Below are 25,769 nucleotides of genomic sequence, written 5' to 3' on the forward strand. Positions count from 1 at the left end.
ATCTGCCTCTTCATGAATAAATGTACAAAACATTTTTAATAGTTAAATGAAAAACAATGACACATAAGAAAATAAACTTTTTATTAAGAATTGTTTTGGTATATTAAAAATAGTTTTGATTAGGCATGATGTTAATTGGTGTAATTCTTATTTTTTAATTTCTGATGACATTTAATAAAATCTAAGTAACAGCAAACTGGTTTTAGAACAACTTGTATGAACATTTTAAACCCTGGGAAAGTATCATGAGATAAAATGGAGGGTTTGCTGCCATCTAGTGGTTTACATCTGAAACTTCACCACAGATAAAACAGCAACCAAACTGGAAAAACTGACTTGACCTCATCTCGTTATGTAAACCACTGTGACAGAGTGATTCAAATGTATGCAACTGTAGAAATGATTTTTCCTAAAATCAAATACTGAATTTACATCTCCTCTGGTAGTTTGATGACTAATTGAGGATGAAAAGAGGTCTTTTAAAAACTGATTTTACTCCTTTCGCTCTTCTGTCTTCTCAGGCCAACGTAGCAGCAGGTACACAAACACAGTGATATTCACAACAAACTGGATCAACCCTATGGAGGGAAGGCCGTAGTTCACATACAGGAAGCCGCCCATGGTCGGTCCAATCGTGCGAAGCAGAGACTGGACGGATGCACACAGTCCCAGCATCGTGCCTGAGTACAAGAACAAAATGGGTTCTTTAGTACATCTGCATTTTTAAGTTAGTTAATTCACACTATCTGATGTGTGCTGAGCCTGCAGTCTTACTATATAATGACAAAAACTTGTCTGTGTGTGTGTGTCTGTTCCACGTTTTTCTCCTCACTGACTTGGTCAATCCATGTGAAATGTGGCACAGTGGTAGAGGGTCATGGGAGGATGCGAATGAAGGAATATTACGTTTGACCGATCTGCATGAAACTGGGTGAACATAATCTAGGGACCAATATCTAAAGTTCCCTCTTGGCAAAAGTTGGAAAACTTAATAAAACTGAGCTTCTATAAGGCAATTACTTTAACTATCTGCCTTTCAATGTGCTACCTCAACTACTAATGTACAGTTTTAGCCCACTAACTATCCCACTATTGGCAATGGTACTACTGCACTTTCAATAAAGCAATCGTACTATCAAATTCACAAAAACTGAATACATTGCTCTTCTTAATGGGTTCAGTTGACTATTTATTTTCTGCAATTTCCTATGACCTGTATCCCAAACACACACCATGTGAAACTGTACATGGGCAACTGTGCACTCAATGGGTATGGACTAGTTTTCATATTATTTTCTGTTTCATTTGGTTTTGGTATTTTTACACCTTACATTGAAACATCAGAGATTTTAGTTTTATTTCTTTTCCTTCTTTTGTTTAAAGTAGCTGTGATCAGATGCAGTCACACACCAAGTGATCAAAATGTGAAAGAGTGAATGTAATAGAGTTGCCTAAAGTTAAAGCCTTTTCACACCAAACATGGATTTTTGTCCAAATAATTTGCATGGAAAAAACTGTTTTGTCAGTTCTTACGAAACGCTTGGCTGCGTAACATTCTTGCGGATGGAAAAATATTCAGATGGCCCTGGATTTCAGCAGCTTGCCACCTGCAGCAATATATGTATGACCAATGAAATGTTTTGTTCCAGCTGACGTCATACCTCCAGGTCATAGCTAGCTTGCTGCCATTAATGGAAAACATCTTATCAATTTTGTTTCTCACCACCCAATACTATACAACAAACACAGCAATAACAACCACAATGACTAAATAAAGGACAATATATGGCTTGGGATCACCCAGCAGCATTTGCTATATGTTTGTCACAGAACTGGGTGAGCCAACAAAGCTAATGTTAGCATCAAATCTGGGGTCCAATTAGTTTGTGTATCATGCAGTTAACGTTAGCCCTTTATATTCTGTCTGGATAGTTTTCATTGTGTGGACTGAACACTCATTGGCTTCATTCACAAACATGCAAAACATGGAACACAGCAAAGCAGATAATATGCACCGGACCCGGTGTGCATAGTTGTCAAGCAGAAAAATCACATATGAATTTTCTGTTTTCCCACACCACATTTCAGAATCACACTGATGAGAAACATCTCTTAATGTTGTGAAGATGGCCTGAATGTTGCATGAGCAGAAAAGCAGGGTGACTTCACCTGTGTCAGAGGACGGTACGCCCTTGGTGAGCATGCTGTCTGTGATGACACCGAATACGCTGAGAGAAAACATCATCGGGACGACTGTGAGGCAGAACTGGAACACATTCTGCATGTAAGCCTGCAGAGAGAAAGAATCATCAAAATTAGGTATCTGAGCATAAAGTGCCACTGAGGATTATTTTCATTATAAACAAATGCCAATCACTTGAGCCTAAAGAAGAAATTCTTATAGACAACATTAAAAACATGTATTCTATTGCTATGAAAAGTAGAAATGGAATAAATCCTCAGATTTAAAGAGATTTCACCAACAAAAATGTAATATTTTTATCAGCAGCATGGCACTATCAATGGAAATGTCGGTCAGTCCACCACTTTAGTCCAGACTTAAACATCAAACACATTCTCACTCCCAACTCGTCAAATACCAACACCTGGTCAGTGGCCCTACATGTCAAACTACGACAACAGGTACCCTCCAGCATCAGTTTTGGACTCTCAGGGACAGCGTGGTAATTTACATGATTGTTACATGCATTGTGACTTTCCAAAATAAACTTTGGTTTGACCAAGAAATGTAAGTCACTGTTGGTTCAATGCATACAAAGTCGGAATGTAGGTTGACTTTTGGTTTCACACGGGTCACAAACAGCGGTCTGTCCAAAGTCTGAGGTTTGTTTGACCCATCAACTTCCCTTCCCACCTGCCCTATGTGGACTCTCTCCTTTCTTTATGCTGCGTCAGTTACTTGAAGTGCAAAGCAATGCCTGGTGCATCTCATACCACCGCTAAACGGCATGAAACAAACTGAGAATGAGAGCAGGTTGAAATATCATTATCAGTATCAACTATTGGATTGATTGCCATGAACACATTACACAAAGTCATGGTCTCTAGAGTATGAAGCCTAAAAACGATGGTAATCTCCTGACTAACTCTATTGTCATCAGCTGGTTCACAGTTGTGGCTTAAGATGAAATGTTTCAACAACTACTGGATGGTTGGGAGAGAAATATAAAAAGAAGTAATAAGGTGGGACAAAAAAATAGAATTAATCAAAAACAAGGAAAACAGGAAGACGGAAGCCTTGTACAGGTTTAATAAATTGTTTTATCGAGCTGAAACAAAGCTGTTTTTCAGAGATCCTGAGAAACAGTCCACTACTGTACTCTAAATACTCCCCTGCTCTGGCATGTGTGTGTTTATATGAGTGTTTTTGTGTGTACCTGAGCCAGTCCCACAAAAGAAGCCACTGCGATGGACAGAAGCAGCAGTGAGTTGTCAGAGTATCTGGCTGTCAGCCGACCGACCACTCCTCCCTGAATGACCTGAACAGACACACAAAGTTTTACTGACGTCGTCTTACAGTCTGACATCATCAGGAGCACTGAAATCATCATCAGCTTGTTTTGTATTTTAGTCTGTGTGACACTTACAATTGAGGTGATGCCAAAATACGCCATCAGATAGCCGTTCTCCTCAGGCTGCAGCTTGAAGAACTCCATCGCAATGATGGAGAACATCACTTGGAAAATGCCTGAGGAAAAAAAGAACAATGCTTCGGTTAGATTTACAGAGTGTCAGTGCTCAAGTAAAATGTCCAGAGTTATTTAAATGTAACTCTACTAAACCCAGGCTGAACAGACTGTTTTTACATGTATTATTTTCCTTACATGTTCCAGTCAGTTAAGTGGCATCTAGACACAGAATCTTTAATAATCAATTGTGCGATGGAAGCATAATTTCAGTCCAGTAAATCACCATGTAAATGCAGAGGGAGGCGACACATCTGGCCTTCAGTTTTCAACTGATACTGTCTTTCAACTAACTCAAAAAATCCCTGAGTGCAATGTGCAATCACGCAAGTTGACACTGCAGTGATGATAAACCTATAAGGAGTGCAGCCCTTGTAAATTCAGTCTTGTGTCTCTAATCAAACCTCCCATTATCTCACCTGACGGCAAACCTGCAACTATCTTCACAACAAAAGTCCGCTTCACACCTGGAAACTTCATCAGTCTTGTGATCTCTCCAATGTTGAATATTGACTTCTTTTTGGTTTCGCCTGCAGCAAATTCAAAGAGGGAGTAAAAATCATGTAAATTTGCACAAACAGCCCGATACCCTCCGGATTACATCATCTCTAATAAGGCAAAAGAAATGTGTGGACTGTCAAAACCTCTAGCTCATTCAAAATCAGACTAGTTTTTGCATAAAATAAAAACACTTTACTTTTGGATTATGAGTCAAATTTGGATGAATTCAGCAACCATGGCGCCTCATTCTGTTCACAAATTAAACAATAAGATATTTTTTAATTTCCCTTCACTGTGATTTGCACCTCTGACTGTGTAGTGTTTAGTTAGCTGGTAGGCTGCAGTACATTAAACGGCATGTAATCATACCTGCAAACTGTACACTGTCTACTCATGAACTGTAAGCTACAGCACAAGTTTGAACATATTGTCTCTCAACCTACCAACTGCTGGTCAAAAAAATCATACAGCTTCCCAAACAGCTGAGAACTTCAGATGTAGCAGGCAGAGGTGTGTCTTACTGTCTGTGTTGGCTCTTGGAGCTTGAGTTTTGGTCGTTTTTGGAATGAACATCAAAACCAACAGTAAACTGAAGGCACTCCCCACAGCACCGAAACAAGCAGTGAAGGTCTCCCTGGGAAACACAAAGTCAAAGAGGTGTGAAGCCGGAGATATACGTGCCTTTAAGTAGACATTCATGTGCCCATGATGGCTGCCTCACGTATCCTGCGCCTGTTAGCAGCGTTGGTTGTGCACACCAACAGAAAATCACACAATCAACAACACTCTGCAAGATGCAAAACGCACATGAACTGTAGAGGCAGTGTAGGTGCAGTATGGTGATGTAACAGGGTCAGGGGTCAGTAGGTACTTCAGCAGCGAAACGAGGGCATAAAGTTTTAAAAGCAAACAGACCAAGTCCATCATTACCTGCCTCATTGCTGCTGCAAAGTGACAAATATGCTTGTAAAAATAGCTGACAACAGATCAGTACTGTTTTAGGAGTCAATGTGGAGAAACTGCAAACCTAAATGAAAAGTCTTAGACTGCTACGCCGACTGTTTACATCATGAAAATCCAGAGGCTCCACACATCTGAGTTCTCTGGTGTGCCCTCGTGAAATCCTCCCGTGACACATGTAATAGGTAAGCATGTGAACAAATCATGACGCAGCCAGTTGTCTTTACAAACGCAAGGTTAAAAAGCAAGAATATCTCCAGCATTAGGTGGACATTTTACGTGTATTATAGATATAGTGCATAGTTGCACAAAACACCCTTAAGTCTTCTCCTTAAGGATTCCTTAAAATGTTCACTTAAGTATTTATGGTTTTCTCCTTGTCTTGGTCTTACACTTAAGGAATCCCTCGACTGTTGCACAAAAGACCTTAGCAATTTACTTTGTAGTCTGTGCTTTCTATGATTGTATTCCTCCAGAAATTCAATCTTCTCCTCCTCTGACCAATATTGTTTACTTGTCTTCTTTTCTTCTGCCATTTTTAACTACCTATAAGCCAACTTTGTGAGACAAAAACAAGCCCCACAAGAGTGAGTCCAAGCAAACAAACGATATCCGTGGAAACTTGTACCGCTGTAAAATCTCTTTCAATGCAGTAAAGTAGTTCATGCTTTATTTCAGGGATCCTGTGCAACTGTGTAAGTCCCTCAGCTAAGGAGAGATTAAGCCGGATGTGTCATACTTAAGGAGAAAACTGGTGTTTTGTGCAACTGGTTAAGTTTTTCTTAACTTGAATAACCGACACTTAAAACTAAGTGACTGGATGTTTCTCAGCAGAATGATCTCTGGAACTAATGCAGTGTTTCCATGTACAGAAAATGCTCAAACATCACATTAGCCATATGACTTTTAAACCTCATCCACCTCTTCACTCCACAGTGCACCACTCAATCTAGACTCATCCTCCACCTCCCAACACAAACACACACACACTGTGACACTCACCCATAGCGTCTGTTAAGATGGCCGCCCAACGTGGACCCAATGATCATACCGACAGCGAAACACAGACCAATTTTGGATAAAGCGTCTGCCCGTTTTTCAGGTTCTGACAGGTCTGTGACCACCATCTGAGATGCTGCAGACAGCAGAGGAACAAGATGACAGAAGCAAGTGAAACTGCAGCTGTTATAAAAAGTTAAATTAGGATCAAATCATATTTGATGAGAGATTAGGTCACACAGTAGAGCAGCTCAGAGAGGTGAAACTTAACTAAATACTTCACGGTTTTTGCATGTTGTTTGTCACATACTATTTAACTTCACCCATATTTCTGTTAGCGCACCATCCAAATCCTGACAAATACTGATTATCTTTCAGTAGCGTGCAGTTTAAAATTTCTTTAGTAATCAAGAAAGACAACTACTGAACATTTCTCAGTAGCTGAGTGAAGTGTTTTAAAGGCTCCACTTTTAATAATTCACCAGACTCAACCACAGAATATGGTGGAGAGAAAGAAAGAATGAATGCATAACAGTGAATGACTAATCTATTCCAAAGAATAATGCAGGTTTGAAGTTTAAAGTGTCAAACTGAGTGAGCAGGATTGTAGACGCTCACCAGGTAGGACATGCATGAAGACTGTGGGGAGTTTGTGGACGAACAGCATGGCAGGATGGTTTGCTATGGCCAGCAGTAGAAAGAAAACCACTGTTGCACAACATGCCAGAGACAGAGCTGCTCGTGCTCCGAAGATATCTCCAAACCTGCAGACAACAACAAAACATGAACCACAAGTTTATTTTCTGACAGACAAAACAAATGTAGATCACTAGCAATGGCAAAACAGTAGCTTCTGTGATACATCAAGTATAACATTAGTGTCTGTAAAAATAGCTATAACAGAAACTTTTGTGTTGTGCTTACCTTCCAAACATAGGACCCCCAAGCAGTTGGATTACACCGACCGTGGTTTGCAGATAACCAAACCACAAGGTGTCGAAGCCAAGCTTCTTTGCCAAATACTGCAGAGAGACATGATGAAAATACAGATTCACTCACACACAATCATATAGAGCATATTAACACATTCACAGCAGGTATGATGTGGAAATCAGATATTTTTTACAACACAGGGTCAGTGTGAAATCTCTGCACATGACACTCACCTGACTGATGCATTTCACAAAAAGGCAACTACACACCGTCATCCAAATGTCATCATGATCATAAATAAACGTAACAAATTACCATAATAATTACTACTGGTTATAGTGTTATGGTCTTCAGTTGTGCTTGTGGTTTGTTCAAATGGTGTTGCCATACCAAAGCAAAAGCTGTTGCTCGACTGCAATGGGAAGGTACAATCAATGTCAAAACCGTCTCGCTATTTTATTACTTTCAAATGTGTTATCATTTTAACACCTTTAATGTAATGTAGGTGTTATTTACTGTCAATTGTTATACTTTTTGTACAGTGGTAGTTTGTCATAAAAAGTCACAGTATGTGCACTCTTCCTGTGCAGCCCTGAATCATATGCAGGCTCCCCAAAATGGCACTTTGTCATCAATACTTTAAAAACCTCTTATCGTGGATTTTTGTTTATTTGTTCCAATGCTCTAAAGTGGTCAGTTTGGCTGTTAAGTTTCTGAAAAAAATCTCCTGGGAAGAGTTTCCCGGGGACACCTGTGGAGGGTTGGGTCGCAGAAGGTGTCAATTGAAAACACAGACTATATAGCTACAGTGACATCACCCATTGGTTTGTGAACTTCCTTTTTGAAGCCTCAAGTTCAGCATTTCAGCTGTCGCCATCTTGGTTTTTTGGCACCAAAAGTGACTATATTTGGACAAGAGGGTGGAGCTGTGTAGGAGCAAGGGGTGAGTTTGAATCGCAGACTGTATTAATGTCTTGCAGACAGCCTGTCGCTCAACTGTCCCCGCCCATAATTATGTGTATAGTTTCAACAAGGTTTTGGTCCGGTTGTTTTGATGCACACCCGAGTACGATTGCTGTGTTCACACCTGCCCAAACGAACCACACTTAGGGGGCAGACCAACTTGAGTTTGATTTAACTGAACCAAACAGGGCACTTTTGGCACTTCATCTTGGTTTCATTTTTCAAGTAAGTTGCCACTTGATTGAAAATGGCCCCCACCACCACCAGTGTTAAATAGATGATTATGGCCCTGCCTGGGAACCAGATGAATCTGTGAGCTCATGTTTCATTTGCCCTGACAGTTGCATCTGGTCTCTGTTTCATTCAAACAGACTTCACCCAACACAACCATTTATCTAATAATGGGCGAGTTATAAGACACTCTGCACAGACACAGTATGAAATTCTCATTGTATTTCTGCAATACTCTGCCTGTGAGTGTATGCAAAGACTTCAATACTCACTAAATCTCAGATATAATGATGCTACACCAGTAAAGTTCATCTCTGCATCTCTGCAGTGTGTTAACATTGGTCAGTGGCTCCAGATATGTTGTGATGCTCTGATTGGTTGTAGATTTAACGATCTGCAGCAGTAGATCACGCCCCTTAGAAATCGAAAGTAGACTTAAAGGTTGGCAGCATGGCTGTAACATGTGGGGAAGCTGCTGCTAAGAAATGTAATCGCAGCAAAGACATCTTATATACCGTCGTATAATACACATAATAACTGCATAATAACACCTGTAATAAATGCTACAGGTCATCTTTAACCAGAGTTTCCACATTCAGGGCCGGCACGGAAATCTCAGCTTTCAGCTCTGACATAACAGAAGTACTTACAGGGGTGACAGAAAACTGTAAAAACATCCACGTGATGTCCAGAGCAGCGATGAGGTACACGATGTAAATGATTTTCGTCCTCTTCTGTTGGTCTGTAACGTTAGCTTGAGGTGAAACTGAAGCTGTAGGGGGTTCCTCGGTCGCTTCTCCTTTTGCACTCATTTTGCTTCTTGAAGAAAACACACGTAACAGTAACGTTGATGTTACAGCAGAGAGTTAAACTGACATCTGTGAGTAACAAACTGCGGAAGGATCAAGTCAGATCAGTCCACTTTCACCCGGTGAACTCTCACCACATTATGAAGCTAGCTAGTCTACGTTATCTGTACTTTGGAACCGCAGACACTCGACATGGAGGCGTTACCGAGGTACCGTGGTTATGAAAACGATCATCCAATTGTTGGATAAGGCAACATCCACCGAAAAACAGCTGGACTTCTTCTTGATTTCAAGCCCTGTCTAAAAATACTGCACCGTAAATACGAACCGAGCGAACTTAAACGTCTCTTAAATAAAGTCTGACCGGGAATGTGGAAGTGTTTTTTACAGTGATGCGTTCAGGAACGCCGACTAAAATCGTACTTTGAAGCTTTGCACAGTCCTGCCCATGAGTCCGCACTGGCTCGTAATAATGGTTTTTGGTTTAAAGACGTTTTTAAATCTCTTACAACACCAGAGATGAAACTATTCCATAACAAGTTCACCATTCAGATCTTTTACCTGAGTAACATTACCACACATTAATAGTTTTACAAAAATGCAATGTAATAAATAGTATATTTAGTTAAAGTGTCAAAATTAAAAGTAGGCCACCCATTCTGCAGCACAATGGCCTGTGACTATGTTATGTTATATTGTTATGTATGGTAAAATTGGATTATTATAACTGATACATTAAAGGAATACTTCACCCACAAAATGTATGACAGTTTATATGTCAGTTAGTCGTGTCCTGTTACCTTGAATTCCTGAATACATTTCTCACATGCCTTCACAGAAAACAGCAAACATATTAATTTTTTTAATTGACAGGGGACCACCTTTAACAACAGCAAAACTATGCTGTATCAAAACATGCATTTATAAACTCTCACACAACTCCTGCAGTGAAATCAAAGTCTTATTTATCCAGTCATATGCTCAGTACTTCCCAAACACAGAAAACCTTATTATTTAAAACTGAACTGTAGTGAAACTTATTTGTGCTCTCTTCAAAGCTGGAGTCCAATACCAAGTGTTTATAGCAGAAATGCATGTGTCTGAGAAGTATTGACATATCCTGGATAAATGAGACTTTGGTGTTGTTGTGAGAGTTTGTAAACAGGTGTTTTGATTAAGGATAGACCGATACATCGGCCGGCTGATATATCGGGCCGATATTTGAGTTTTTTACTTGTATCGGCATCGGCTGATACGCGCGTGGGTTCGCGGATTTATTTTTCCCTGGCACTTTTTTTCATTTGAAAGTATGTGGTTAAGTTGAACAAAGTTGTTGAATCCTACTGTGTACAGTAGTTGTTGTTTTATTTATGCTTCAGCTTAAATATTTGTTTATTTTATAAAGACATTACTGGAAGATTTAAGAGCACTGAACTCTTTTTTTTATTTGAATGTATAATAATAATAATAATAATAATAATAATCTACCTGTTCTACCTCAACTTTCCATCTTTTTTTAGTATTTTTTACTGTTCAATAAATGTTTCTTATTTTAAACTTGAGACCTGTAATATTTGTTATCATTGTGTCATTTTTTTGATGTAAATTGAGGGAGCAAAAGCAGTATCGGCCCCAAATATCGGCTCAAGAAAATCGGCAGTCCATAATCGGTCATCGGCTAAGGGTGATGGAAAAAAATCGGTATTGGCATTGGCCCTAAAAAATCCATATTGGTCTATCCCTAGTTTTGAGATTGTTTTACTGTTGATAAACGTGCATGGTCCCCAGTCAGTCGGTAAATCAATATGTTTCCCGTCTTCCACGGAGACATGCAAACAAAACAAAGGCTTCTTCAAATATTCAAGGTATCATGGCATGACTAATTGATTTACAAATGGTAACCGTGGGGGAATTCCTTTGACATGTAAACTGAATTTTTGCCAACATTGATTTAATTCTGCAGTGTTGCATGTTTTTTGCCTTCATGTGATTAGAATGTTGATCCTTTTGACTGGAGTAAAGGCTCTGTATCATCAGTGAAATCTATAAACAGAAATTATTGTCTATACTGTCCTTAATAGCCTAAATATGGTCTTATTTCTCTGAGTAATGAATGTGTTTTCCTGTTGTAAGACCCCATTTTTTAATTATCAATGTCTTGACATAACTTAAACCAACAACATGAATGCATTTTAGCAGTGGTATGAATACTAATGTAGGAAGTATTTTTATTGTGAATAATGTGACAATTAAACCTCCTCAAGCATGAGAAACAATCTGAGACTGAGAACATTAGATATGAGGATGTTTGCTTTGGAGTTAAGTTGTGCAGGGGATTTTAAAGGCCCAGTGTGTGGGATTTATGGGCATCTATTGGCAGAAATGGCATATAATAGTTCTAACTATGTCAGTGTAGGCTATATTCACCTGAAAATAAGAACAGTTGTGTTTCTGGAGTCCAAGATACTGCCATGTTGCTCTACAGTAGCCCAGAATGGACAAACAAAAAACTGGCTCAAGATAGGGCTCCTACATGTTTGGAGAACTTTCGGTTCTGCAACCTCACCACTAGATGTCAGTAGATCATACACACTGGACCTTTAAAAGTTGATATCGTCTTCTGAGGAGGATTAGGGCCACATGTGAAACATCTGCTGGAGTTCAAAGTCTAAAGTCAGAGAATTCTGATATATTCTGTATATATATTTTGAGGGAAGTCTAAGATATAGGTTCATCTAAGGAAGCTGTCAGTTTCTTTTCACAATTGCTTTTACATTGTGTTTTTCATTATTTGTAAATATTACTTTCTTCCTGTCTGTCTGCTTGTTTGTTTGTTCATGTCTTTTTTTAATGTTCGAAATAAATATAAAATATTAATATTTATTTGACTAACCTTTTTTATAAAGCAAAAAAAAAAAAAAAAAAAAATCAGCATATAAGACACAACAAATTATTTTTACAAGCAGCATATTTTATATGTCTTTTAAAATGTTTTGTGGGGGGATATATCAGAGAATTCAGATATATTCTGTATATTTATAAAAGTCTAAAGTACAGGTTTATCTGTATAAGGAAGCTGTCTGTTTCTTAATGACATATGGAGAAGGGGTGGGATTCAATAAGTTTAAACTTCCTCCCACTCCTTTTCAGATGTGTAAATCAAGATAACTGAAAATTGCTTTGATATTAGGCTTTTCATTTTTTGTAAATATTGCTTTCTTTCTGTCTGTCTGCTTGTTTATATGTTCGAAATAAACATCAAATATCAATTTCAATATTTTTTTGTTAAAAATAAAATCAGCATATTAGGCGCAAATTATTATGACAAGCAACATATTTTTAAATGTCTTTTAAAATGTTTGGAGGATGTCTCAACAATAAAAAAAATATATATTAAAAAGTTTTGAGACTTTTATTTTGAAGCTGTCCAACTGGTGCTTCAGGATGTTTATTTTGAAGTCCGTTAGCGCCCTCCTCCCGGAAGTTCGCTCCATCATCTGGTGTGATATCCTCCACTGTGTGTGGGGGGGATGGCAGCCTGCCAGATGACGGTTTCAGTGCATCAGTTAGAGTCAAATCTTCCTCTTTCCTATAGCATGTAGTTGTCAGAAAACACCGAGACACGATGCAGATCCTCACCCCGCATGTTTACTGGGCTCAGCGGCATGGAGAGATCTATCTCCGGGTGGAATTGAGCGATGCAAAGGTAGGAACAAGTCAGTCCACTACATCCACCCGGCTCCTGTCAGCTTTAACTCACACTTACCTGTCCTTTACTGCTCAACTAACGTTAATGTAATCTGAATGCCTCTAAACTTTATTAAAATCATGCTAGCGATGTAACGTTAGCTAATGTTTAGCTTGAACGGTTAGCATAACCGTTAGCTAGCTTCAGTGATGGTGTTCAGTGAGAGGATATCTAAACTGACCTCTAACGGTTAACGGTTAGCTTATGTGTGATGGTCAGAGGATAACTAATAATATGACAATAATACACTGTTGTACCGTGTTTATAAAAGTTTCACGATATTTTGCTGACGAAATAACATTATAGCAATGGTTATATAACGCTGGCGTGTCGAAGTTCGGTGTCGAAATTAACACTTTAATTTAAACACTACTAACTGCCATTGACATCTTAATTACTGGACAGTTACAGCTGAAAAAATGGCAGCTGTAGTTTAACTTCCTTGTGTTGTAGCTGCACCCCACACTAGCTATAGCTACTTAAACAAATACTGTGATATGATTATCAGCAAGAAGTCCTCAAGATAACAAACCCAGCTTAATAGAAAGGTAGACAAGGTGTTAATGATTTGTGTCAGCTGGTCAAAACCCTGTATTAAGAATGATCTTAGCTGGTTTGGGTGGGTTACATCTTTACCTAAACACTTAGCCTGTCTCAGATTACTTTAATTTCACTCTGCTGTCTGTGTTTGCATTAGTAACATGAAATACAGGTTCTCCTCCTCCTCCATCCACGTCCTGCATCTGTTTTACAAATGTCTTATAAAAGATGCATGACCTTTAATGGTTGTTCTGGATCTTGTTAAGCCTCTTAGGAGAATGGCTTTATGACAGCTGAAGCAGGCTGACAGAAGAACACCTGTCATGCTACACGTTTAAAGCCTATTTATCCACAAGGAAAGACTAAATGTAGGAAACTTGTGTATAATATATAAGTATAATATATATAGTATAATGCAATACAGTTAATCAGCATCACATTACAGTCTCTAAAATTCCCATAAAGATGAATCAACACCTTCTAACTTTAACTTTAACTTTACATTTACCTAGAAGTGTCTAATACATTTACATCTCATTTTAAAGGATAAGTATGGTGATATTCTGCCTTTTTCTGGGCCAAAAGCAACAATGCCAAAGCTCATTTGTGCCAGAGAGCTCAATTTTTGTCCAAAAACTCACATGTACCATCCTGCTGTGTGTTTCTCCCTAAAGCACCAAATGTGAATTATTCTGCTGCTGGAAATAGACTGCAACAAATGCACTATTTACTCCAATTGTTATTTACTCCAAACACTTCTTATCTTGTATATTTGTATATTTTGCCAATATTAAATACTCTATTGTTGTAAAACTGGACCTAATGATGGACTCTGACCTGGGAATCTTCTGGTTGTTCTGGTTGTTACCGGTTGTAAACGTTAAAATGTGGTTACTGTACTTGGTGTTATTGTATTTTAAAGCATTCTCTGGCACGTGAATTTTTTTTAAAAAATTTTTTTTAACCTCGGGATAAATGAAGTTCTATTGAATTAATTTTGCGTAACATTTGCTAAGAGCTACCTGTTCGGCTGTTTTAGAAAACTACTCCGCTTTTATTTTAACAAATTGAACTATATAGTTTGTGGCCTATTTTTAAAGATGTATGTCTTCAGTAGGAAGCAATGGGCTGAGGTTGAGTAAAACAGACAGAAAAAGAAGGTCTATAAGTACTGAAAGACTAATACATGGTTCATTTCATTTGCAGTAAGACAAATATAGAATATCACCAGACTTGTCAAGTTAGTTGTGGACATAGGTGTAGAATAACATTTAAATCATGTGTGTTTGTCCCCCCTATTAGAAATAATTAAAGACAGTTATGCCATAAATTGAGGCATAAAATCCTCCAGAATGCAGGAAATTAAGTGTTTTGATGCTGAGAATTTTCTGGTGGAGGACCCCTAAGCCCTCTTTTCTATATATGTCCCTCCCACAATGTTGAAAAGAAACCTATGTCCTTGGTTGTGAAGGCTGCCCTTGTGTCTTTCAGGATCTCGACATCAGCCTGCAAGAAAACAACACACTTCAGTTCAGAGGTTGGTATTTATTTTGATGCATGTAAAGAGGAACATAATGTTTATAAGAACCCTTTAAGAGAAGTTGCTCTGTCGCAAAATAACAACTTTACTTACAGTAAAACGTTGTAAAATTTTCCACGAACATTTGCATCATTCATGAGGTTATTTATGATTGCAGTTTCTATATAAAGCAATACGAAGCTTAATATTGTTAGAATATATATAAGTGTAATGTTAATATTGCTCCACAGCACAGGGCCATGGAGCTAAAGGAGATAATGAATACATGTTCAGTCTGGAGTTCCTGGAACCTGTCAGACCTGAGGTAATGATCTTTTATTAATCTGTTACTAATTAGTGGTGAAATCGATTGTAATGTTGACATGAATTGTTTTTGCATCATGGTAATATAATTTAAATTAAATGCTAGAGTGCAGAAGGGCAGTTATGGATTGTAGTTACTGTCTTACAGTGTCTGGTATTAACTATTTTGCTGCACTTGTAGTTGTACTTTCTGTCTTTTAGTGGTGTCATGTGGTAAGATGGGTGTAAATGTCAGACCCTGCCAAGAAGCAGATGTATGTGTAGTCAGCTCCCACCTTCGAGCATTTCTTACATGTAACTGAATATAAATATTTAAAACAAAATAATAGCATTTAACTAAAAATGCAGTTAAGACCTTCCAGATTCTTTGTCTAGTTTTAACATTGTTACAATACAAACCTTTTTGCACATAGCCCGATTCTTATGATTTTCTCTTGTTGTTCAGATGTAAAATCCACAGTTTTTTATCATAACTGAACATGAATGACTGCACGATAATGCGTCATGGCACTGATTGAGCTGAAATTGCTGCCAACAAGTCAAGGTGAACGCTGATTGAAAAATGCCTCCCTGCTGAAGAGAGGCTTGATTAGCTGGTACACCACAGCCCGGGATACACACTTTATGATCAGTGAATTTATGTCTCAGTCAGACAAAGAGCTGCAGCTTTTTATTCCACTGACTCGTCTAAAATCCATTTGTCCTTTAACTGTCCAAGGTTAGTGAGCGTCAGTAGCAGATCAAATGTACTCACATTATGAGTCACAGCCTTTTTGTATTAAAGATTCAGATGTACAAACTATGTTCGTACTGCAGCTACTCACATTATGTCATTGCCCTCTGTGTCTCAGTGAAGAACAATATTCTGATGCCGTGTTTTCGTGTTTTCAGATCAAACATAAGTCCACCCAGCGTCAGGTGGACATCAAGATCAGGAAGCAGGAGGAGCGCTGGTGGGACCGGCTGACACTGCAGGAGAAGAAGCCTCTGTTTTTGGCGCCTGACTTTGACCGCTGGCTGGACGAGTCCGATGCCGAGATGGAGCTTCAGGCTAAGGTAGGAACTTGAAAACAAATGTAATAAAGTAAGTCCAAACTGAAGAGAGAGTAAAATGTTGTCTATCGTGAATAAGGCTTTTGACTGCCAACGCAAACCTGGCATGAGTCAGATGTGAAGGCAACAAAATGTAGGCTTTGTGAGTGCAAACAAGTTTTATGGGATTTGTTAGAGTGTCAGTTAGATAGTTAGTGCAGCTAAGGAAAAACAGAGGCCTCATTGAAGCTTTGTATTTAGCTCCAGCTCAGCTCTTCAGCCTTACAAAGCCAGTCCATAAAACTTTGCATCACTCATTGTGGTCTGTAATATCAGATAAGCCTCCTGACAGCTCTCTTCTTTGTGTCATGGTAACCCTTCCTAAACATGACTCAATGAAGCTACCTTCCACTCAGCTGTAAGAAAACCATAGGGACAATTATGGAATTGCTGTGTCAGTTTTCCCAAATGATTGTTTTCATTTTCCATTTGCCTCCTAAGAATTTCTTGATTAAATTACAAAAGAATCCCTGTCTGTTCAATGCTGCAAACTCATTCTTTTGGTCATTTTGCTCCACTGTAGACGCTTCGATTTTCATTTATTTCCCAGGTCCTTTCTGTGCTTTTCAGCTTCAAGTTAACGGTCAGTTAAGAAATGTGTAGCTGTCCGCACTGTGTGGAAACTGCAGCAGGCTGTGAATATTTATTAATGAATTTAGAAACTGTCTTTTATTAGAAAATGTATTTCTGATAAAACAGTGAGTAACACTTTTCTGACTCGTGACTTTTTAAATCATAGAATTAAATAAATTGTTCAACTGCCCTGGATCTAGTGAGAAGATTGAAAGATCATAATTCATTTTCTTCATTATAAAACAGGTGATGATTGAAGAACATGTTGGTTTTTGCAGAGTGAAATTGGTGTGATTGATGATGTGATTTCTTTCAGGAGGAGGAGAAGATCAACAAGATAAGTGTGGAGTCGAGAGTTCGTAAAGACCGTGAGTCACACTGAGCTCTTCATCTGCAAACATCAAAAACCCACATAATGAGCTGAATCATTAATGTTGTCATGTACATTTACTCGCCTGTAGGAGGAGATTCAGCCACGTTAGCATCAGTTAACATTAATTTATATTCTTCTGCTCCTTAGCTTACCTCGGGCTGAAGAAAGGCTACTTGTTTATGTACAACCTGGTGCAGTTTTTGGGATTCTCCTGGATCTTTGTCAACATGACGGTTCGACTCTTCATCCTTGGTCAAGGTTTGTAAAGACAAACCCCAAAAAACAACACGGTCAGTTCATGAAGTGAGGTTTATGTCCAGGTCATCTGCCACAGGAAGGCACAGTTACCTGCAGAGAATTATTTTGCGTCATGTTAGTCACAGGTTTATTGAGATTTGTGTTCTGAGGTCTGTTGCTTAAACAAAACCAAGTCTACATTAGTTCTCCTCTTACTGACAATGATTTGGTCTTGAATGTGCCAACAGTTTTTCTTTTGCTAAAACCAAAGTGTCATCAGTGAGGTAAAGATTGGACCGTTGGATCCGCAGTACAGTCATTTGGTTATACGTATGTATATTTTTAGAAATTAGACAAGTATTTTTGTCTGCACTGGAGTTGTGACAGTTCAGTGGCCTTTGATTTTAGTTCTAGTTCATGACAGCTTCAGTCTTATTTTTGTAGTTTCGGCTGTATTATCGAAGAGCCATGAAAGCTCTGAACAATTGTTGAGTTCTGGAAACACATAAACATCACCACAACTAAGTCAGAAGGGGCAGGAAACACATATTATTTGCTAAACCACTTTCTTGTGAGGTAAACTGTAAAGTGAGCTCCTCTGAAATGTAACAACCCTTCACTGCAAAGAAAAACTGTGAGCTCACAACTACAGTACAGGAAGTCCGTTTGAATTCTGTGATGTTTATCGATGTTTACAACAGACAGTTTGGGTCATAATTTTACTATTCACGTGTTTGCTCTTCCAAATAAGTTTGACTTACCCGCTATTTTGTTTACAACCTTTCCTTTTATCTGACCTATTTTTATTAATGTCTCCATGTTCCTCAAGTTCAGCTGTTAACTTTGTGCGTGCAGAGTTATCATAACTAAGAGAACAGATGGCCAAAACTATAAAAATAAGATTCATAGTAATGACTCAGTCCTCACTTTGAATCCCATTTTTAGCTATTCCTTTAAATGATTATTAGTTTGGTTTTTTTGGGTTTTAGTCTGACCTACAAATTGTGTATACGCAACATTACTGCCAGCTATTTTCAAAAATATCGTGAACGTTTTAGGACAGATTTCTCTATTTTTGGTTAATGTCAGTATGTTGTAATAATCTACTTGCAGGGACATAAAACCTGATTGGGATAGGTTTCTATCTATCACTGTAAAAGTGAAAACGAGGACACTCAATGTTAGTAAAGGCAGAATTGTCGGACTGTAAAAGGATGGAAGATAAAAACAGAAAAAAACACTCGATAATAGCTTTTAAATTTTATGGACTGATAAATTAATATATAAAATAATTAGCAGTGTTTACTGAACACAGAAACAGACGGGCATAATTAGCACCACTGTGCAGTAAATAAAAAACAAACAGGAGGTCCAGGAGACAGACAGAGAGAGGTCTGTGTTTTTGTTTGTGAGCAGCTATTCACAGATGAGCTCATTTGAATAGAAACAGGAAGACTACACAGCAGGGATTTGTTTTGCAAATGATGAGGATTATGGATAGTGGCTCATGCAATGTGCTTTTTAATTAAGTCTGTTTGTTTCTCTCGCCCTCCACAGATTCGTTCTATGATACCTTCCACACCACGGCTGACATGATGTATTTCTGTCAGATGATGGCCGTGCTCGAGGTCATTAATCCCCTGTTGGGTCTGGTGAAGACTGGATTCTTTCCTGCTATGATACAGGTAATACAGTGCTGTAAATATTAAACGCATGAAAGAAAAGAGTAGTTACACCTACGACCGAAAGTATATGGACACCCTGACATTACATCCATATGATATTTAAACATCTTTTTGGTATATTACACAAATCATTTTTGGAAGTGCTCTAAAATGAGGAATGTTTTAAGTGGGAAAAAAAACTCTTCCTCCACCAGGCTCTGAACTGAACTTCAAAATCAATCAGTTGTGCGCAGTTCCTCACAGTGTGGTTAATCTGAGACCTCTTTTCATTCTGCTCGGTGATGTCACAGGTGGCAGGGAGGAATGTCATTCTTTTCGTCATCTTCGGCAGTATGGAAGACATGCAGAACAAAGCTGTTGTCTTCTTCGTCTTCTACACATGGAGCACCATCGAGATCTTCAGGTCGGCTCAGATCACCTTCCCTCCCCTCTCTGGTTAACATGTGGTGTTGCCTGCTATAACATCAGCTGTTCCTTCTCCCCATCAGGTACCCTTTCTACATGCTGGCCTGCATAAACACAGAGTGGAAGATGTTAACGTGGCTGAGATACAGCATCTGGATCCCTCTGTACCCTCTCGGGACTGTGGCTGAAGGTCAGTGTCTAGTTTGTTATGCTTACTGAGAAAATAGTGGCATAAGCAAAAGGGTGCAAGGGTAAGTGTTAGATATGTTAGTTGCTGCTGACAGTTTGTCCTTGTGTGCATGTTTCCAGCGGTGGCCGTCATCCAGTCCCTGCCCATCTTTGATGAGACGCGTCTGTTCAGCCTCCCCCTCCCTGCGATGCTGGGACACTCTTTGAGCTTCTCCTACACTCTGCAGCTCTACCTGGTCCTCATGTTTCTGGGTGAGACATCTACTGACACACTATCTGTCCTTCAGTAAACTACAACTAATGTCTCATTTCCATTGCTTGGTACAGCTCGACTCATTTCAGCTCACTTTTTGTACCAGGTACTTTCTCTGTTTCCTTTTTTCACTGTGGATAGTACCCCCTCAGTGGAGACAGGGTTCTCTGCTGATTGCCATAGCGATGCTGTGTCAAACTGTTGTGACATCAACTTCAGTGCAACACTCACTGCATCCTTTCATATTGCAACCAAACAGGAATGTCTGCACTTCATCAGTTGTGCAGCATTGTTAATGTAGTGCACAGCGTGGTTTTGTGGGCTGCCATTTTTAAAAGCTTGGTCAAATGAAAAAAAAAATTGCGGTCGCTATTAAAGTTAGCGTGGCTATTTTAAAATGGTGGGTTTGCAGTGTTTTAACTCCACCTTCTAGTGTCAGTTCAGCTTGCTTGGAACTTCGACCAAGGTGCTACCAAAAAAGTACTATCCATAACTCTTGCTAATGTAAAAAACAATAAAAAAAATAAGTTGAGTAGAGCCGTGTATACCATTCGGGGGAAATGCTGTGTAACATTACACAGGGTTTTGGAAAAATAAATAAACCCAGAAAGTTATGGAAAAGTCATTGAAACTGGCTTCACAAATACCTGTATAATAGAGTATATATACTGCATACAGGCTACGATGATAATGTTCAGACAGGTCAGTCATATCACTTGACGTTATGTTCTCTGCCGGGGGTGACGTCAGACTGCGACCTGAGTTGTAGCTTCTACTTGAGTCCAAATGCAAATTTGCGTAATGCAAGGAAGCAGATGTATTCATGTCTGGCTTCATTTGGACAAGTGTAAAGCATGGCATGACAAAGACCAGGACCTGGGACATGCAAAATGTGGACTGTGTAGTGAAATATTTGACATTATGAACATTATGCTAAAGGAGCTAATGTTAAGTACCAGGCTGTTGCTGCGCAAATCAACTCCCATTACAGATGTTTTTACCGCGGTGACCAACATGACACCCACAACCAGCTGCAGTGCTTCCCTCTGGTCCACCATCAAACAAGGGATCATTTTGGTTGCTGTGTATGAACCTAAGCCCTAACTGCAGAGGTACTAAAGGGGGCTAATTCTCACTTAAGTTATTTCCACAAAACGTGAAGACACAAGGCAGTTTTCTTAGGTCAGGGTCATAATTACCAGATTTGTGTGCAGTGAACACAAGTGCTCATATACAGTGTATGTACTTTTGGGCTGGCTCTTTATTTTACAAAACTGACTGGTCAACTTTGACAATACACAGACACTTCAGAGAATGTGTGATCAAGAATATAAGGCTGAAAAGTATGGAAATGTTTTGGAAATTTACTGGTTAAAGTGTGTATGAACCCTGCAGGGAGATTCAGGCACTGGTAATATGGAGGGTAGATTAATTACACATATTACCCACATTGTTATGATGCAAAGCTGGTTGAAAATGGACAGAATGTCCTTTGAGCTACACACTTGTTCATTAGTCTACAAATTAAAACCATGTTTATTATTATTAAGAGACATGATGTTTCCCGTGATGGATTACCAAACCCAAGCACGCTCAAATTCTTTGTACATAGATTTTCACGGTGTAATGAATTGAATAAAAGACAATGCACCGTGAAATGCAGGAAAAGGACATACAGAAAGTTTAAAACGGTGATCAGCTTTGGAAGCTAAATGGTATGATATAATTTTTAGTAAATGCACTATAACGAGAGTGTGCTACTGTAGTTTTAGTTTGTCACATCATGGAGAAACAGATTCAAATCTGGCTGTATTTGGAACAACTGTGAATTTATCGTATTTTCATCATATTGTGCAAACATCTCTCTAGAGGTGCTATGGAGGACTGAATGAATTACCTGTATAGTGCTGTGGAAATGGGGCTTTTTGTGGTTGTTGCTAGCGGATGAGACAAACCTCAGCTTAATACTGACAGAGATTTTCCACTCCCCTCCAGGACTCTTCATCAATTTCCGCCACCTGTACAAGCAGAGGAGGAGACGATACCGCTCGAGGAAAAGGAAAGTCCACTAACTCAACAGCACTTTTATTTTCCACACACTCTGAACTGCTGTCCACTTAAAGATAAAGCAGCTGTTCTCTTTTCCTCTGATTGCCTTTCCTCATCTTCCCACACACACACTGACCTGATGTTGGAGTACTAGTCCCCTTATTCCTCCACTGGGTGAACTGTTCACATTCTCCAGACCAAATCCTCCAAATCTTACTGTACCAGCGTGAAAACCCACTGTTAAGTGGATGTCGCCTGAAAACACTGCACAGGTTGATCCAGTGCTTTACTAATACCATGTTTATTCTCTTTAAAATGTCCATATTTATCCGTGTATGCAGTCGCCATCTAAAGTTTTCTTATTTTATATAAGTTCTGTTGAAATAACCAAAACATTGTGTTCACTTTTCTTCTTGGGTACAAGAGAGGTGTTTACTCTGTGAACATACAGTGTCATTTGTTTTAGATTTAGAGATGGTGTGGTTATCTTTTACATCATTTATAAAATTATGGTCCTTATAGGTCAAAAAATATTGTTAAAATGGCTCTTCAAATCATGTTTTAATGCTTTATGGTCTTTTAAACCATTACCTACGAATCATAGATCCCTCACAGTCAACATTTATTAACCTTTATATTTTTGTCGTACTGTTGTTGTGTGTTAATGCAGTTGAAAGCCAGCACAGTTTTGACACTCTCTTTGTGGTGGTTTGTTCAAGGATGGTTCAGTATCTGGGAATTTAGAATTTTAGATGAAAGAGACAAGCAAATTCATCTGATCATCTTCCCGATGTCCATGTTTACTTGTTTTCTTCTGGGTTTAATATCTAAAATAAAACCGCAGCAGTTAAATGGTCTGAACATACATTAACACTCAGTGAGTGTCTGAAAGTTGTTCTGCTTTCAACTGCATGAAGACACAGCAAAATAAAGCAAATTTTAAATCTCTGCAAGTTAATTTGAACTTTCTGATTCTTGGAAAATCTGTCTGCAGTGATGTGAAGCTGATGAGCTAAAACACCATTTTTATGGGTCCTGAATCAATACGTACATTATTCCATATGCCTTTGTATGAAAACACCATGGCTCTTAACTGTAAGCTGTCAGTTTTGAATTTAGATTTTCATCATCATTGCCAGAGGTGCATTCCTAACACTGAGCCTTGGATGGAACTGTCAGTCATTCACTGCTTTGAATATTAACAAATCCATGCAAATTACATTTTTATAACTGCTTCTTTCTTCTGTCCTTTCTGGCCTTAACATAAGTTTTATTGGTAACCTGCAACACACCTACGCTTATACCTCATGGTCTACAAATGTTTGGGTTTTTTTGTTGTCATGTGAAATAGTGACTGTTTTTGTCAAAAGCTGCAGAGGGACACAGCTCAAAATGATGAGATATTAACTTTAAATTAAAGCATAATGAAGTTAAACGAAATCCTGTAATGTCAAACACATGAAAATAGTTGCGACATGATTCAAATGGATGTAATTCTTTCACTGTCTGTGAAGTTTGACTTGTGAAAAATGGCAGCAGTTTGAGAGGGGAGGTGGTATTGACATAATTACAGAAGTACTGATCATTGCCATTTCAGTATATTTTGTTAGTGTGTAACTGCAGGCTGAAGAATACAAACAGTAGAACAGGGAAAAGTGAGATGAAAGTGATTATAGGTAAAAATCATCAAAACATTTCTTTATCATTATGTTTTGCTCACAATCATGGATACTGGAATCAGCGTCAAAAATCCAGTATCAGTTTTGCATAAATTTCTCTTAAAAATATTGTCCCTACTGCAGCTTTAAACAGGAACGTGTTGCTCATATTTTCTTGGACAGTTCATGTCTGTAAAGAGAAGGAGCTTCAAAAATCTTTCCTAGATTTTATGAGTGGATTTGATCCATACTCCTGACGATGAACGACAGACTGACTTAACATTATCCAGAGAAATACTGTGGCTAAATGGTCAGATTTAACTTAAAAATGTCAGCAGTCTATCAGCAATTATTGTGTTGCTTCTCTGAACTTAAGTTTTACTGTGAGTCCTCTTCAGTGTTTCACTGGGAGCCCAGATGGCCTGACAGGACTGTGGGGTCATTACTGTAAACTTGTACTCATGTACTCTCAAATATTCAAGTTTCATCAGTGTTGTATTGATGGAAGAAATACTTCAGGAATTTTTAAATGTCTTGATGAGCTGTCCACTTCCTGTTCTCATCCTTTTCCACTGACTGTACAAGTTCTTTGTTATCTTTTATCCTTTTCAATCTGTTTACCTTTGAGCCTTTTTTGATTTATATTTATTTGTGTTTGCTGAAGTTGTTGTTTTTATTTTGTTTGTTTAAGATTGATTTTGATTTCTAAGGGTGTCTTTTGGGAGAGATGTGTAGTGGACATTTAGTTTGTTTTTGACGTTTTATAATTCAAAAGTTCTTAGGCTTGCAAATTCAGACTTGAGTGTAAGTCACAGTTATGTTTTTCTGACCAAAATAAACATCAGAGTTCATATTTTTGAGGTGGGCTTTTTTTTCTCGGTTATCAGTTCCTGCTTTGACGTCAAAAATGATCTACTTCAGCCACTTGAGGCTGGATCCACAAGTGAGTCAATACCCATAGACCCTCATGTTAAAATGGCCAACATTACTCAAGTCTCAAGTCAAACTTGACTCAAGTCAAACTTTATTTATACAGCACATTTAAAAACAACTGTAGTTAACCAAAGTGGTGAACAGGCACAAAATATCAAAACAGATCAATCCAGAAGCAAACAACAATAAGAACATCAGAAAACATTAAATGTCTTAGAGAACAACATTTCAGTACAACAGAGGCTGAGGAGCAACATGTTGACATGTTTGGCCAAAATGCGAAATACGAGGCTTCAAAACAGGGGTCCACAAACCAGTGGGTGACATCACAATGACTGTGTTCATTAGTTTTGTACAGTGCATGAAACAGATGTCCCTGGCATGACTCAAGATGGTGCACTTATTTGTCATGCATCCTACTTTTAAATGACTGTATGCTGTTGTCTCCGCTTGTTACCATAGCACACGTTTAAAGGTCCAGTGTGTTGGATTTAGGGGCATGTGTTGGCAGAAATGGAATAAAATACTCATAACTATGTTTTAATTAGTGTATGAAACTAAGAATTGCCGGCTTAGATTGGGGCCATTTATGAAGAAGGTCCTCTTCCACAGAGTTCGCCATGTTGTTTCTACAGTAGCCCAGAGCAGACAAACCAAACACTGACTCTAGACATCTTTGTGTTTTCGCATGGGCCACTGTAGTTTTCCTATTACAGATTGCATATCTGTAATCTCACCACTAGATGTCACTAAATGCTTCACACTAGACCTTTAACAGATCAGCATACTGATAGCATAACATGAGTTAGCATCTGTAGCTAAAAATGAACTTCTCCACATCCACACACTCAACCAAACATGCGCTAACTTATGTTTTGTTTTCAAAACATCATAACGAACATTTTTCTTACAGTTGCCTATAAGAAATGAGAAGAAATTCTAAATATGTGTCTTAATCTTTTTAAAGGCTGGATTCACAATTTGCCAGGTCTGTCTTAAAACAAAAAGTCAGGCGCTCAAATGTACATTGGCCACCAAACTGACCATTAAGAGATCACTTCCTGATCTGCTTACTAAGGTAAAAGATG

At 38.5% G+C, this 25,769-nt stretch overlaps 2 protein-coding genes across 2 annotated transcripts; one reads left to right on the forward strand and one right to left on the reverse strand.

The window, feature by feature from the left end:
- Positions 1-64: 64 nt before the first annotated feature.
- slc67a1 (solute carrier family 67 member 1) lies at positions 65-9,297 on the reverse strand. The gene is made up of 10 exons (XM_033617443.2): positions 8,945-9,297; positions 7,092-7,189; positions 6,786-6,931; positions 6,171-6,303; positions 4,730-4,842; positions 4,127-4,237; positions 3,609-3,709; positions 3,399-3,500; positions 2,170-2,290; positions 65-680 (listed from the first exon to the last, which is right to left on the reverse strand). Exons 1-10 carry the CDS (start codon positions 9,104-9,106, stop codon positions 493-495), a joined length of 1,275 nt encoding a protein of 424 aa, XP_033473334.1. The 5' UTR covers positions 9,107-9,297; the 3' UTR covers positions 65-492.
- Positions 9,298-12,592: 3,295 nt separating this feature from the next.
- LOC117258695 (very-long-chain (3R)-3-hydroxyacyl-CoA dehydratase-like) lies at positions 12,593-24,601 on the forward strand. Its single transcript, XM_033629829.2, has 11 exons — positions 12,593-12,809; positions 14,883-14,928; positions 15,162-15,235; positions 16,126-16,290; positions 17,216-17,267; positions 17,420-17,530; positions 19,067-19,194; positions 19,485-19,597; positions 19,683-19,789; positions 19,909-20,040; positions 22,037-24,601. The coding sequence occupies exons 1-11, from the start codon at positions 12,729-12,731 to the stop codon at positions 22,111-22,113; spliced, it is 1,086 nt and encodes a 361-aa protein (XP_033485720.2). The 5' UTR covers positions 12,593-12,728; the 3' UTR covers positions 22,114-24,601.
- The last annotated feature ends 1,168 nt before the right edge of the window (positions 24,602-25,769 follow it).

Source organism: Epinephelus lanceolatus, chromosome 2 (genome assembly GCF_041903045.1).
Source record: "Epinephelus lanceolatus isolate andai-2023 chromosome 2, ASM4190304v1, whole genome shotgun sequence".
In the NCBI taxonomy this organism is placed as follows: domain Eukaryota; kingdom Metazoa; phylum Chordata; class Actinopteri; order Perciformes; family Serranidae; genus Epinephelus; species Epinephelus lanceolatus.